Genomic DNA, 13,121 nt, shown 5'->3' with positions numbered 1-13,121 from the left:
GTATATGTGCAGACGCCTCTTATCGACTGTAAGAAACCTTGACGCTGAAACGTGTGTGTGTGTGTCTCCTGCAGGAGGCATTCTTTGGGAAGGAGCTGCTGGATAAGAGTAAGCAGAGAAGGCCGCCGGTAGAAACGGCACCAGCAGAAGACGAATCGGCTCACAGCAAACCCCTCAGCACCACCAGCAGCTTCCTCGACCCCTCCTCCGACCCCCTGCTCAGCGCAGCGGCCACGCCCATCATCAGCAAAATGGGGAGACTGCGTACGTCCAGTCACACATTCACTATCCTCCTTCTATCTTTCTTTCTGTCTCTCTTTATTAGATTAGATGTCTGCTTAGACAACTGTCTGCACTGTTATTTGGAAGTGAAAAGATTGGATTTGCCTGTCTTGACATCACAATTATATCTGCATAGGCTGCTGTGGTACGGAGGTCACAGTCAGTAACGTACCTTTGGTACAGTTTTGGATTACCTTTCTTCGTCACTCTAGATTTGATGAGGTTAATGTTTGTCAAGTTGTAAATGACGCAAATGTGGTCTAGATCTGATCAAATATCAATCTGGATACTTGATCTAGATATGTCAAAAATCGGCAGTGGATCAGCAGTCTGAGCATAGTCTTTGTCACATTTACAGAGAGCTGTAGATTCAGATTAAGTTTTGGCAGATGCTATTTACACTAAGGCTCTTATCTTACACCCTGCAAGGCACGTTGTGATGCTTATTGCTATCTTTCACCTCGCCAACAGTCTATTTTTTTACGCCTTGTTTCTGTGACGTTTAAAAAGCAACAGTGCTTGTCAATATATCTAAGCCATTGAGCAGGTCAGTTTCCTCTGCTGAGAACCATTGGACACATCCAGGTAGCTGCGCCATTGAAAAAGCAATCCGCCAAAGTCAGAGCTCACCTTCCTCTTAAAGGGAAGGGTTAGTGACACACTGATTGGTTTATGTCACATTACGACTAAAACACTCCCATGATTAATTACGAGAATTAGTACATGCCTTTTGTGCGTTTTCAGCTGTGCAAGGTGTACTTTTCCCGTCATTATGATAGCAAAGACACACTGACGCATCCTAAATAAAGCTGCATGGTGCATGGTTGACAGCTCACCTATAGATTGCTACAATAGGACCCTAAATGTGGTAATAATCACACTATTACAGTAAGTATGCTTAGTGTACATAGCATCTGCAGTTGCAAGTTTACATAGTAGTTTAATTCTATATACATTATACAATATATCATTTGCACTAATAATTGCAAGTATTAGAACAGGGGTGTCCAAACTTTTTTTGTTGGGGGCCAGAAGGAGAAATATATTTGAAGTCACGGGCCACAGACTCTGTAATAAAACAAATAATGAAATATACCACTTTAAATAATACTTTTTTCCTGATTTTTTCATTTACACACCATTTTACTTGACTTACTGTGTATATCTTTGACAGTGTTGTGTAAACTAAGATGTCTCTTAATATAAAACTCCTTAATCACGGCAACTTTTAGACTCTTTGGCCCGTTTTTCTGCGCTAGAAATGCGCACTCTCTCCGCTTTTAGACTCTTTGGCCCGTTTTTCTGCGCTAGAAATGCGCACTCTCTCCGATTTTAGACTCTTTGGCCCGTTTTTCTGTGCTAAAAAAGCGCACTCTCTCAGCTTTGAGACTCTTTGGCCCGTTTTTCTGTGCTAGAAATGCGCACCCTCACCCTTTCATTCTATTTCTAAAATATTTCTAAAATACCACGGGCCGTAGTTTGGACACCCCTGTATTAGAAGATTCCAAGTATCATATTTGATACAAGTAGCTTAAGCTTAATCACTTACATAAATAACTTTTAAACAAGCTTATATGCATCACGTTACAGTAGTCTTATATGGGAAATTCTGGCACCGGTTGTTGCATATGAAAAATATTGCAGAGTTTCTATAGGTGGGTTTTAGTCATACTGTGTGATTTTCTAGGTGGAGTTGTTGATAGTATGCTATTTTCACCTAGTTTCTCTCTCTCATTTTTGGGGGAAATGCAGCTTTTTCCCCCAAGTGCAGCCACGTCAAGTCACATCTTCCTGCTGCAGGATCCAGGGGAGTCTACAGGGAGGGATAATGCACTTTATCACTTCATATTCCTCTCCACCGTCTTACATACTATAGCATAAAGCCAAAACACACAAACACCAACGCTTGGATCCTGCACGAGGGCATGTCGTTCCTTATGTTTTTTGGCAGGAAAAGAATGGACCGTACTCGTCTGAACTCCAGACATATGCTTTTTTTCCCCTCTTCTTTTATTTTTCTGTCCACCTTGATCTTCACGAGTGCGCTCTCCAAGGCAGAAGAGGCTCGTTTTAGCACCTCATTCTCCACTCCTGTCTCCTCATCCTCAGTTCTGTCATCCTTCATTTAAAACCAGACCCGCAGCCCGGCCCTCGTGTCCAGGCCCCCATCGCTAGCCCGGGTCTGAACCGCACTTAAAACCCAATTTACCAGCTCTTGTCCTTCTTCCTGAATTCCCCGTCTGGCCGCTCTGAGAGGATAGAGGCCCGGCAATCAAAGCGCTGGGTTTTGAGACCGCGCCGGCGTTCATTGGGGGAGCAATCACTAAGCCATTTGAAGGCTTTCAGGGCCACTTGTTTGTCATTGGAGCTTTTCTTTTCCCATAGACACAAAAGGGCTGAAGCTATCCTTTAACTAAACTCATGTCTGTACTCGGCAGATTGTCTTTTTTGATTTAACCCCTCGATGCGGCAATGTTTTCTCATCCGCAATTGAAGCCTTTTTGAAAGAGTGTTTTTTTTTTTTTTTTTTTTTTTTTACCCTGCCTGTATTTATTTATCTATTTACTTTTTATTTATTTATTTATTTAGACAGCCATGTTTTTATTGTGTTTTTATATGTATTTTTTCTTCTTACTTGGTTTCCACTTAATATCTAGTGTCTCTAATAACTGTGTTATAACACAATTAGTGCTCAGCCCTATAAACTGTTATTTTGCCCAAGCCCGATTTAAACCTGACATTTTTTGAGTAAGTAGAGCGATAAATCTGAGCTTTTAAAAACCTTTTCACGACGTTTGAATGAGCGAAATTTGTTTAGAATGATAAATAACACTGCAACACTGAATAAGAATTATTCATTTTTAAGAATAATATTTGAACAGATCTCACACTTGTGCAACTTTTTTTAAATCACAGTTTGATTTGTTACTTTGCTATATTGTGATTATAACGGCATAGCTTTATTAATAAAAAAAATAGCATTAAAAAAAACCTGATGCCTGAGTTTGGGTCGGGCCTCAGGTCGGGTCGGGCTCGGGCAGAGAATCTAAGCTCTAAATACAATCATGTTTTAAGTAGTAGTACAGCTTATTGACATAAATCATACGTGCATCAACTTTAGTTTTGACTTGATGTGAAACGACACAGGCATATCTCAATATATATAATAAAAAAGTACTACAGTCATCTTATTACACTTTTATAATCTCATAAGAGAAAATATGCCTCTATATCTGTGGAGATACACTCTTAATTCCCTTAGTAATTACTCTGATCTGAGTAATTTAAATTGTATCACTTTACTGAGATGGTCAATTACTAATTAGATTACTAATTAATAATTAGATTATCATTGAAAAATTACTTTATTTTAGTAATTCAGTTCAATATATAGCTGTATTACACAGAGAGTGAATATTTCCATTTACTGATGGTTAGTGAATATTAATGTGTAACTACACAGTTATTAGAGACACTTAATATAAAGTGAGATCTTCATTATTTTACTTTATGATCCTAATTAAAGTATTTCTATATTTGAATATTTAGATATTATCAGGCTTTCTTGTTATGTTCTGTTATCATTTATTTCTTTATTTTTATTTAAATTTAAGTGCAGCTTTCTAGCTCTTTCAGACTCTTCCAGTTCACCAGTTAAGCCACTGAGTGGCTCACCACTAAGATGCTAATAGGCTCAGAACCCCCTTTATGTTCTCGATCTCCAGCCAGTGCAGAAGACCCCTTAGACGAGCTGGTTCTGCAGTCAGACGATGATCTCCTGGGGATGCTGTCGGATGACCTGGTCAAGCCAGGCCCAGATTCAGGTAGAGCCCCTCCCCCCAACCCCCACCCTGAGTTTAGTCCCCAGCTAAAACTCCCCCAACCTTCTGCAAACGCTCTAGCTCTAACCCACTGCCCTGCTGGTAAGGTCACCACCATCCTCTTGGCATCTGTTTGTATGAGTTTTACCTTTTCTTCTCACATTTTTTACACATTTATAGACGGGTTTCTGTGCAACATTGGGCTCATGCAGTCGGGGGGTTAGAAAGCCACTGAGCGCAGCTTTGTTTAAACATTGAGTGTCTGTATGAGATACTGTCTTAATCAGGCTATGTTTTTGCTGTCCATTTGAAATAGCGATGTACCAGTTATTAACCCAAATAAACCAAACTTTCGCGATTAAAAGACTTAAAAATGAATATTATACCACAGCTAGCTCTTTCACTGTTCAGAGGTGAGTATATCAGGCTGTAGTCTGCATGTTTGCCTGCCAAAACAAGCTACGTGGGACCAACCGCTAGCTGATAGTGCCCTGGGTTGCACAAGCACTCAGGTTTCCTCAGTAAGTGTAGAGCTATCGGGCGGCATTTTAGCGGCTAATGCTAATGCTGCTGCACCTAGCCTTAGTGCTGGAGAAACTTCACTTAAAACTAATTCTTAGACAAAATATTATAAATCTAAGCTTACTGTAAATAAAGAGAAGTGCTTTTTTCACCCAAATAAACAGTTTTTAGGAAAGAAATCTGTGTATATTAACATCCAGTGCTTGTAAATATTAATTTATTATAATTATTTTTTTAAGAATTACAGTTTTGTTTATTTAGGTGCTTCCCCATTAAAAGGAAAACATGGCGACACCCTTGTGTACTTTAATGGAGGAATCCTTACTAGTGCTGCTTATTGCGCCTTATAGTCCAAGATTAGATTTTTGTGTTAAATATTTGATGAATACCGTGTAAGCACAATATTGATAAGCAAACTCAGCTAGTTTACATACATATACAATATACAGCCCTGGAAAAAAATGAGAGCACTTCAGTTTCTGAATCAGTTTCTCTGATTTTGCTATTTATAGGTTTATGTTTGAGTAAAATGAACATTGTTGTTTTATTCTATAAACTACAGACAACATTTCTCCCAAATTCCAAATACAAATGTCATAATTTAGAGTATTTATTTGCAGAAAATGAGAAATGGCTGAAATAAGAAAAAAAAATGCAGATCTTTCAGACCTTAAATAATGCAAAGAAAACAAGTTCATATTCATAAAGTTTTAAGAGTTCAGAAATCAATATTTGGTGGAATAACCAAATATGGCATGTTCTCCTCCACCAGTCTTACACGCTGCTTTTGGATAACTTTATGCTGCTTTACTCCTGGTGCAAAAATTCAAGCAGTTCAGTTTGGTTTGATGGTTTGTGATCATCGATCTTCCTCTTGATTATATTCCAGAGGTTTTCAATTTGGTAAAATCAAAGAAACTCATCATTTTTAAGTGCTCTCTATGTTTTTTTCAGAGCTGTATATTAATAATATTACAACAAACAATTCAGTCTTACCCCAACTGTAAAATAAAACACAGTTTCAAACAATAAGAAATCCACATTGATTACATTGATTAACTAACAGTCGATAAGTCGGTTTTATTCTTGTGACTTTCATATTAAGTATTTTTGCCCTCAGGCTGTATATGCACCCAGAAACCCGTCTATAGCTTCACTGTAATGTTCTTTTTGGTTTGTTTTCGCATGCTGTGCATCTTCTGTTGAATTGCTCCAGTTTTGCTTTGCCGTGCTTCACTTTGGCTTTGGTTTTCTGAGTTGTAACGCTTTGGTTTTATCTGGTTTGGGTTCCTGTAGGTCTTGATTTATGCCCTTTCCAGGTGGACAGCTCCCCCTCTTCGTTTGGTAAGCGCTGGGTGATAGAGCAGTTGTGACTGTAGGAGTAGAGCTGTTTCCCTCTCGATTTCAGATTTTCTGTTCCTCTCTGCATGCTCCTGATTCCGTTCCTCACCCTGTTCTCCTCCTTATACACACTCTCACACTCCTGCCCTCTTCTGATCTCCCCGGCTTCCCTCTGTCTGATCTCACACTAACCGCTCGCGAGCTGCATGCTGCTCTCAGCCGGGCTGAGCTGAGCTGAACGGGTTTAGACTGCTGTTGGGGTTGATGGTGCATCACCTCGACAGGTCTGGGTGTTTTAGGGAGCTGTGGTAAGAAGAAGAAGAATAGTTTTAGTTTTATTTAATGTTAAGAACAATGTTAAAACAGTGAAATTCAGTTTAGCATCCTATCTAAGTCAGCATTTACAATAACAAACTTAATAAAAATCATTAAAAAAATAAATAAAAAGAGAGTGAGAAAGATCTTGAGCCGCAGCAGTTACCCGTGCCGCCATGTTGAAGAGCTAAGGCTTAAGAGCTAATGCTAATGTTGCTCCAGCAGTGCTAGCCGGAGTTAGCAGCAGGCTAGAGGTCGATAATATTCACCTCTAAATGGCAAAAGAGCCAAAGCTTAGCACGGTTAGCGGCTAATGCTAATGCTGCTGCGGTCTCGGTGCTGGAGAACTAAACTGAAACTTAGCACGGTTCCAGACAAGATTTGATGAGCTGAGCTGAAGTCAAGCTTCATAATTAATCTCCCTTGTTTTGTGTAGCAGTGATCTGAGCGGAGGTAAAAAAAAAAAAAAAAGAGAGAAGGTTTTTTTTAACTGTAAGGTGCACTTAAAATCCTTTAATTTTCCCAGTCAGGTATTAAGGAGCAGTAAAGCCACTCCGCTGAATTACAGAGTTATACAGGAGTTTCAGTTTAGTTCTCCAGCACCAAAGCTGCAGCAGTATCAGCATTAGCCGCTAAGCGCTGGCTCTTTTACCATTCAGAGGTGAATATTATTGACCTGTTGCCTGCTGCTAACCCCGGCTAGCACTGCTGGAGCATCATTCGCATTAGCTGCTAAGCACTAGCTCACCGTTCAGAGGTCTGTGTGTTTACAGTGCTACAACAAGCTACATGGGACGAACTGCTAGCTAATAGCTAATGCTCAGTGTAACACCGGCGGTCTGCATTTATTTTCCGCTAGCACTGCAGTTATCGGCTAATGCTAACGCTAATGCTGCTGCACCCACCCTTAGTGTAAATCTGGAAATCTAAGCTTACTGTAAATGAATAGAAGAGCTTTACTCACCCAAATAAACAGTTTTCAGAAGAGAAATCTGTGTAGATTAACATCCAGTTATATATATATTGAATAAGAAGTTGTATCCAAACCTTTGACTGGTACTGTACATCACTCAAACAGTCAGGAACGTCAGAGAGCAGACATTTCTTGGATCTGATTGGTTGAATTAGATTAGAATTGGAAGCCATTTTTTAAAACCGAATATCTGTAGTTCTTCAGGAGGAGGAGTGAAGACCATTGCCTCTGACCTGGGCCTCATAAGACACAGTTATGCTGTAGTTTTTAAATAAAATTTTAATTATACTTATCTACAGCTCTGGAAAAAATAAGAGAGTTTCTTTGATTTTGCCAAATTGAAAACCTATGGAATATAATCAAGAGGAAGATGGATGATCACAAGCCATCAAACCAAACTGAACTGCTTGGAGTTATCCAAAAGCAGTGTGTAAGACTGGTGGAGGAGAACATGATGCCAAGATGCATGAAAACTGTGATTAAAAACTAGTGTTATTCCACCAAATATTAATTTCTGAACTCTTAAAACTTACATCTTTGCATTATTTGAGGTCTGAAAGCTCTGCATCTTTTTTGTTATTTTAGCCATTTCTCATTTTCTCTTTGCAAATAAATGCTCTAAATGATAATATTTGTTGGGAATTTAGGAGAAATGTCTGTAGTTTATAGAATAAAACAACAATGTTCATTTTACTCAAACATAAACCTATAAATAGCTAAATCAGAGAAACTGATTCAGAAACTGAAGTGGTCTCTTATTTTCTTCCAGAGCTGTATGTAAATCCTCTTTACTGTGTGTAGTTGTAAGTTTGAACCCCCTCACTTTTGGAATCTCTTTGTTTTTCCAGAAACTGATTAAAATGGTCTCGGCAAGCTTCCTTGACCCCAGTCTCCTGCCGTCTGATGTTGATGACAGCGTTTATTATGATTAATCATCGCGTTTGCCTACTTTGTTTTTTTTTTATTGATTAAGCCCTCATCTGTTTTAATGTGGCAGGATGCAGGATGATGAAAGAAGGGCTATTTTGGGGGGCGATGCAGCTTCTTCACACTTGGTCGGACAGGCAGTGCAGATTAGGTTCCTGTTATTCTTGGAAAATTGAGTTAAGGATGGAGGAGAGGAGAAAAAGGAGAGGGAGAGGTGGAAGAAGAAACATAAGCATGTAGAAAAAGAGGCAGGTCCTCGCCCTCCCTTCCCCTCCCTCCTTCTGTTTTTTTCTGAGCTCTCAGACACAGTAGAAAATAAATTGCTTGTCAACACTGATTTTAGGCTCCGTCGTCTGACAGCTCTGGAATTTTTCCACGTTTTCTTCTTTCAGGCCTTTTTATTTATTATTTTTTTTTATGCAGTGCTGAGCAGACGTGCTCGTCTGAGCGTGAAACTATTGAGTACTAAATACCCCGTCTCGCCCCCAGCTGGTCTGGACATTGGGGGCATTTCTGACGACCCCTCAGGCACCCCTGAGCCCGCCCCCGCACGGGGCCCTCGGCAGCTACAGGAAGAACCTCTGGATGTGATTCTGAACCCTGTACTGGACAAGATAGTGACTGATGGTGAGATTTAAACACGATGCAGTGTGTCAACCTGGAAACATTCATATTTCTTAAGAGCTGACTCTTAAATTTACACTACATTTCCACGTAATTTCCTAATGACAGGCATCTACTGTACAGCTCTGAAAAATAAATTAAGAAACCACTTAAAAATGATGATTTTCTTTGATTTTACTAAATTGTAAACCTCTTGAATATAATCAAGAGGAAGATGAATGATCAAAAGCCATCAAAAATGACTCATTAAATGATTCTGTTTTCTGAAGTACGCACGTTTGATCGTTTGTCCCAAATTTGTGCTTTTATCCACGCTGATTTATGACCAGTTAGCACATAACCCTAAACCAATAAACTGCCTATATATTCCTCCATGCTTCATTTTCCTCCAAACTTTCAAAACAGCATCACTGTGCTGAAGACTCTGACTCTCTCTCTTTTTTCTTTCATCTCTCTCTCACTCTCTCTCTCACTCTCTCTCTCACTCTCTTTCCCTTTCTTTCTCTTTCTTTCTCACAGCCTCTCTTTCTCTTTTTTCTTTTATTTTTTTCTCCTTCTCGCTCAGCCTCTTTTTCTCTCACTCTCTCTCAGCCTGTCTCTCACTCTCTTTACATTACATTACATTACATTACATTTGGCAGACGCTTTTGTCCAAAGCGACTTACAATAGTCAAGTACAATGTAAAATAAGTTTAAAGGTAAAACATCTTTGGATAGGGATAAAAGGAGGTCAAAGGGGAGTAATAGGATAGAGGAGTGAAGGAGGGGAAGAAGGAAATGAGGTTAGAAGTAGTTAGTGTGTTAGAGGTGTTAAGAGAGTAAGTGCTCTTTGAAGAGCTCTGTCTTCTTTCCCTCTCTTTTTCTCTCAGCCTCTTTCTCTCTCATTCTCTCACAGCCTGTCTCTCACTCTTTCCCTCTCTTTTTCTCTTAGCCTCTCTTCTCCTCTTCCTCTCTCTCAACCTGTCTCTCACTCTCTTTCTTTCTCACTCTCTCTCATTCTCTTTTCCTCTCTCTCTCTCTCTCTCTCTCTCTCTCTCCCTATATATATATATATATATATACACACACACACACACTCTCTCTCTCTCTCTCTCTCTCTCTCTCTCTCTTGCACGCACACACATTTTCTCTTTCTAAGGCATGTTAGAATACGCAGCTCCACTTTATTTAGTTTATTCCCTCCATCAAAGCTCTTACAATATACTTATTTACAAATGAATTCCCACTCCTACTATATACTATAAGTACAACAATATAGTTATATTATATGTTTGAAGACCAAACTTAATTTATTTACATTAATTTAGGACGCTAGGAAAGTTTTTTCCTAGGGTTTTAGGCCTTTCAAACTGGGTAGAGAATTAGATAAAATATAAACAGAAATACATAGATTTGCTGGATGCTATTTTGTTCATTCAGCTTTATTTTTTTTTTACCATATATCTTTTATCTATTTTAAAGTAAGTATCACCCACACACTATGATGAATTATCACACCTAGTTTAGTGGCTTTTTTCTAGCCTTTTTTTTCTCAGAATTGAATTCTGTCCTGAGCAGATAATCCTCTAACCTGTTTTGTATTTCTGTATGTAATTTTAGGAGCTATTCTCAGCAAACTCCCCATTCCAGGTTTGTACCTTTCCTGTCCTAGAATGATTAATTCTAGTTTAATGAAGCACTGATATCCATATGTGCAGGTAAATCGTGATACAGTGTATGTCGATGGCCTTAAACTGTAACTGTATGCTCTCTATCCTTTCAGAACTGGAGGGGAAGGATGTGGAGGACTTGTTTACAGTGCTGAGCCCAAGCACCAGTCAGTCACCTCAAATACCACAGCCTCCCAATCCTGTCCCCAATGTGTCAGTCATGCCAATGCCACACCATGGCCCAGGTATGTGATTCACAAAATATATCTCCACTATGTACTTAAGAACAGATGAGAAAAGTATACAAAACACTAATGCTGCCGGACTCACTGCTTAGCAGTAGTGTTGCCCAATAAACAGCTCTTGAAAAAATTAAGAGACCACTTCAATTTCTGAATCAGTTTCTCTGATTTTGCTATTTATAGGTTTATGTTTGAGTAAAATAAACATTGTTGTTTTATTCTATAAACTACAGACAACATTTCTCCCAAATTCCAAATAAAAATATTGTCATTTAGAGCATTTATTTGCAGAAAATGAGAAATGGCTGAAATAACAACAAAAAAGATGCAGAGCTTTCAGACCTCAAATAAAAATCTCTGGAACACATTACCAATAAATATTCGTCAAGCAACCTCTGTTACTATTTTTAAGAAAAAGCTAAAAACATGTCTTTTTACATTAGTTTTTATTTAGACCTTATTTTTTTATTTTTTTTAGAGTTCATTTAGACCCTTCTTATTATTCATATATTATAAATGTTTTATTATTTGGTTCTGATTTTATTTTTACACTATTATTATCATATTTTAATTTTATAGCTTTTAATTAGATCTTATTTTTATCTGTCTGGTTTTGACTGTATTTTTTCTATCATAATTTTCATTTATCTGTTTTTGAATATTCTATTTTATTAATGTTCATTTTATTTTTATTTGTAATTTTTTTTTATATCTTGCTTGCTTGTGTGCTATTTCTTACTCTCTTTCTCCTTAGGTAAAGCACTTTGAGCTGCATTTTTATGTATGGAAAGTGTATATTATTATTTTTTTATTATTACAATTATTATTATTATATTCATACAGTTTTAAGAGTTCAGAAATCAATATTTGGTGGAATAAACCTTGTTTTAATCACAGTTTTCATGCATCTTGGCATCATGTTCTCCTCCACCAGTCTTACACACTGCTTTTGGATAACTTTATGCTTTACACTCCTGGTGCAGAAATTAAACAGTTCAGTTTGGTGGTTTGATGGCTTGTGATCATCCATCTTTCTCTTGATTATATTCCAGAGGTTTTTAATTTGGTAAAATCAAAGAAACTCATCATTTTTAAGTAGTCTCTTATTTTGTTCCAGAGCTGTATATTATAAAGCCATTTACTTAACATCTGATCTCATGAAACCCTCTACTTAATGTTCATTATACCAAATTTACCCCATGCTACTCATTAATAGGACTAAATTTAAAATATATCTTGATGGTTTAAGTTCCAGGAGATGGTGGAATGTTTCCTCGCATGCCTGTGATGAACGGCATGATGGGTGCAAACCCTATTTTTCCTCCAAACGCAATGATGCCTGCAGCTGGTGTTTCTGGCACTTTCTCTCCCATCCACCGGATGCCTTTCCCGGAAGGCATGAGGTAAGACTGAATTTATTCGTTCTAAATTATCTCATCATCCGGAGAAGGCACACTGGCGCTGGTGCATTCTCTGAAGAGGTCTCAGTCAGTAATGAAAGATAATTGAGGTGGTTTTATAAATATAGTTTAAGCGTAACAGCTTGGGATGCATTTCCACAGGGAGAAGAAGTTTGGCCAGATGGGGAGTGATATGGTGGGTCCCTGGAGTGCTCCCGTCCCAATGTCTCCAGCCCCTCCAGCGGAGGCAGAAACGGACACCATGTCCAATGCTCAGAGGAGCACTCTGAAATGGGAGAAGGAGGAGACTCTCGGGGAGATGGCCACTGTGGCCCCCGTCCTCTACACCAATGTTAACTTCCCCAACCTGAGAGAGGAGTTTCCGGGTGAGTGAACATTCCTGGAATGACTGAGTGCATGCAGCTGATGTTCAGAGACTGACTGTCACGTTTTCTTCCACAGATTGGTCAACTAGGGTAAAACAAATCGCTAAACTGTGGAGAAAGGCTAGTTCACAAGAACGAGCCCCGTATGTGGTAAGAGCATTGTTTCATTATTTTAGGGTTTAGATTTAATTACATTAATAGTTCATTCAACAGAAACGTTCGTTTTTAAATGTTTTATTTGATTATTCAAATTCTGGATAGTGTTATTACATAACTTTTTGGCTGTATGGATATGCATAAATGACAGCTTAAATATGTTATAATTGTTTTACAAATGTACAAAAGAAAGATAAAACCAGAGACATAAAAAAAAAAAAAAAAACTAAAAACATAATATATGATAACACGAGAAAACACTACAGACAGTAACAAGAGAGACAGACTCGGGTAACACCAGAGACAGTAACACCAGAAAACATCATATATGGTAGCATGAGATCAGACAGCAACACCATAGACAGTAACACCGGAGAAAATGAGAGACACTAACACCAGAGAACGCCAGAGACTGTAACGCCAGAGACCATTACGCCAGAGACTGTAACGCCAGAGACTGTAACGCCAGAGACCATTACGCCA

General features: G+C 38.5%; 1 protein-coding gene across 6 annotated transcripts in view; it reads left to right on the top strand.

Annotated features, from left to right (window-relative positions):
• The window catches only part of kmt2ca (lysine (K)-specific methyltransferase 2Ca), a 252,908-nt gene that overhangs the window by 197,240 nt on the left and 42,547 nt on the right, over window positions 1-13,121 (top strand). For 3 of the 6 annotated variants that reach the window (XM_049480854.1, XM_049480855.1, XM_022662721.2), the window contains 9 exons: window positions 75-264; window positions 4,008-4,106; window positions 5,922-5,969; window positions 8,671-8,808; window positions 10,405-10,434; window positions 10,568-10,699; window positions 11,946-12,099; window positions 12,259-12,482; window positions 12,559-12,632. In XM_049480854.1, the coding sequence (XP_049336811.1) occupies window positions 75-264; window positions 4,008-4,106; window positions 5,922-5,969; window positions 8,671-8,808; window positions 10,405-10,434; window positions 10,568-10,699; window positions 11,946-12,099; window positions 12,259-12,482; window positions 12,559-12,632 (1,089 nt within the window). The remainder of the gene's footprint in view (window positions 1-74; window positions 265-4,007; window positions 4,107-5,921; window positions 5,970-8,670; window positions 8,809-10,404; window positions 10,435-10,567; window positions 10,700-11,945; window positions 12,100-12,258; window positions 12,483-12,558; window positions 12,633-13,121) is intronic. The other 3 variants (XM_049480857.1, XM_049480853.1, XM_049480856.1) reach the window with 2 other exon arrangements.

This window comes from Astyanax mexicanus, chromosome 6 (genome assembly GCF_023375975.1).
Source record: "Astyanax mexicanus isolate ESR-SI-001 chromosome 6, AstMex3_surface, whole genome shotgun sequence".
NCBI lineage: Eukaryota > Metazoa > Chordata > Actinopteri > Characiformes > Acestrorhamphidae > Astyanax > Astyanax mexicanus.
Note: the sequence above shows the minus strand (reverse complement) of the source record. Positions and strands in the feature narration are given on the sequence as shown.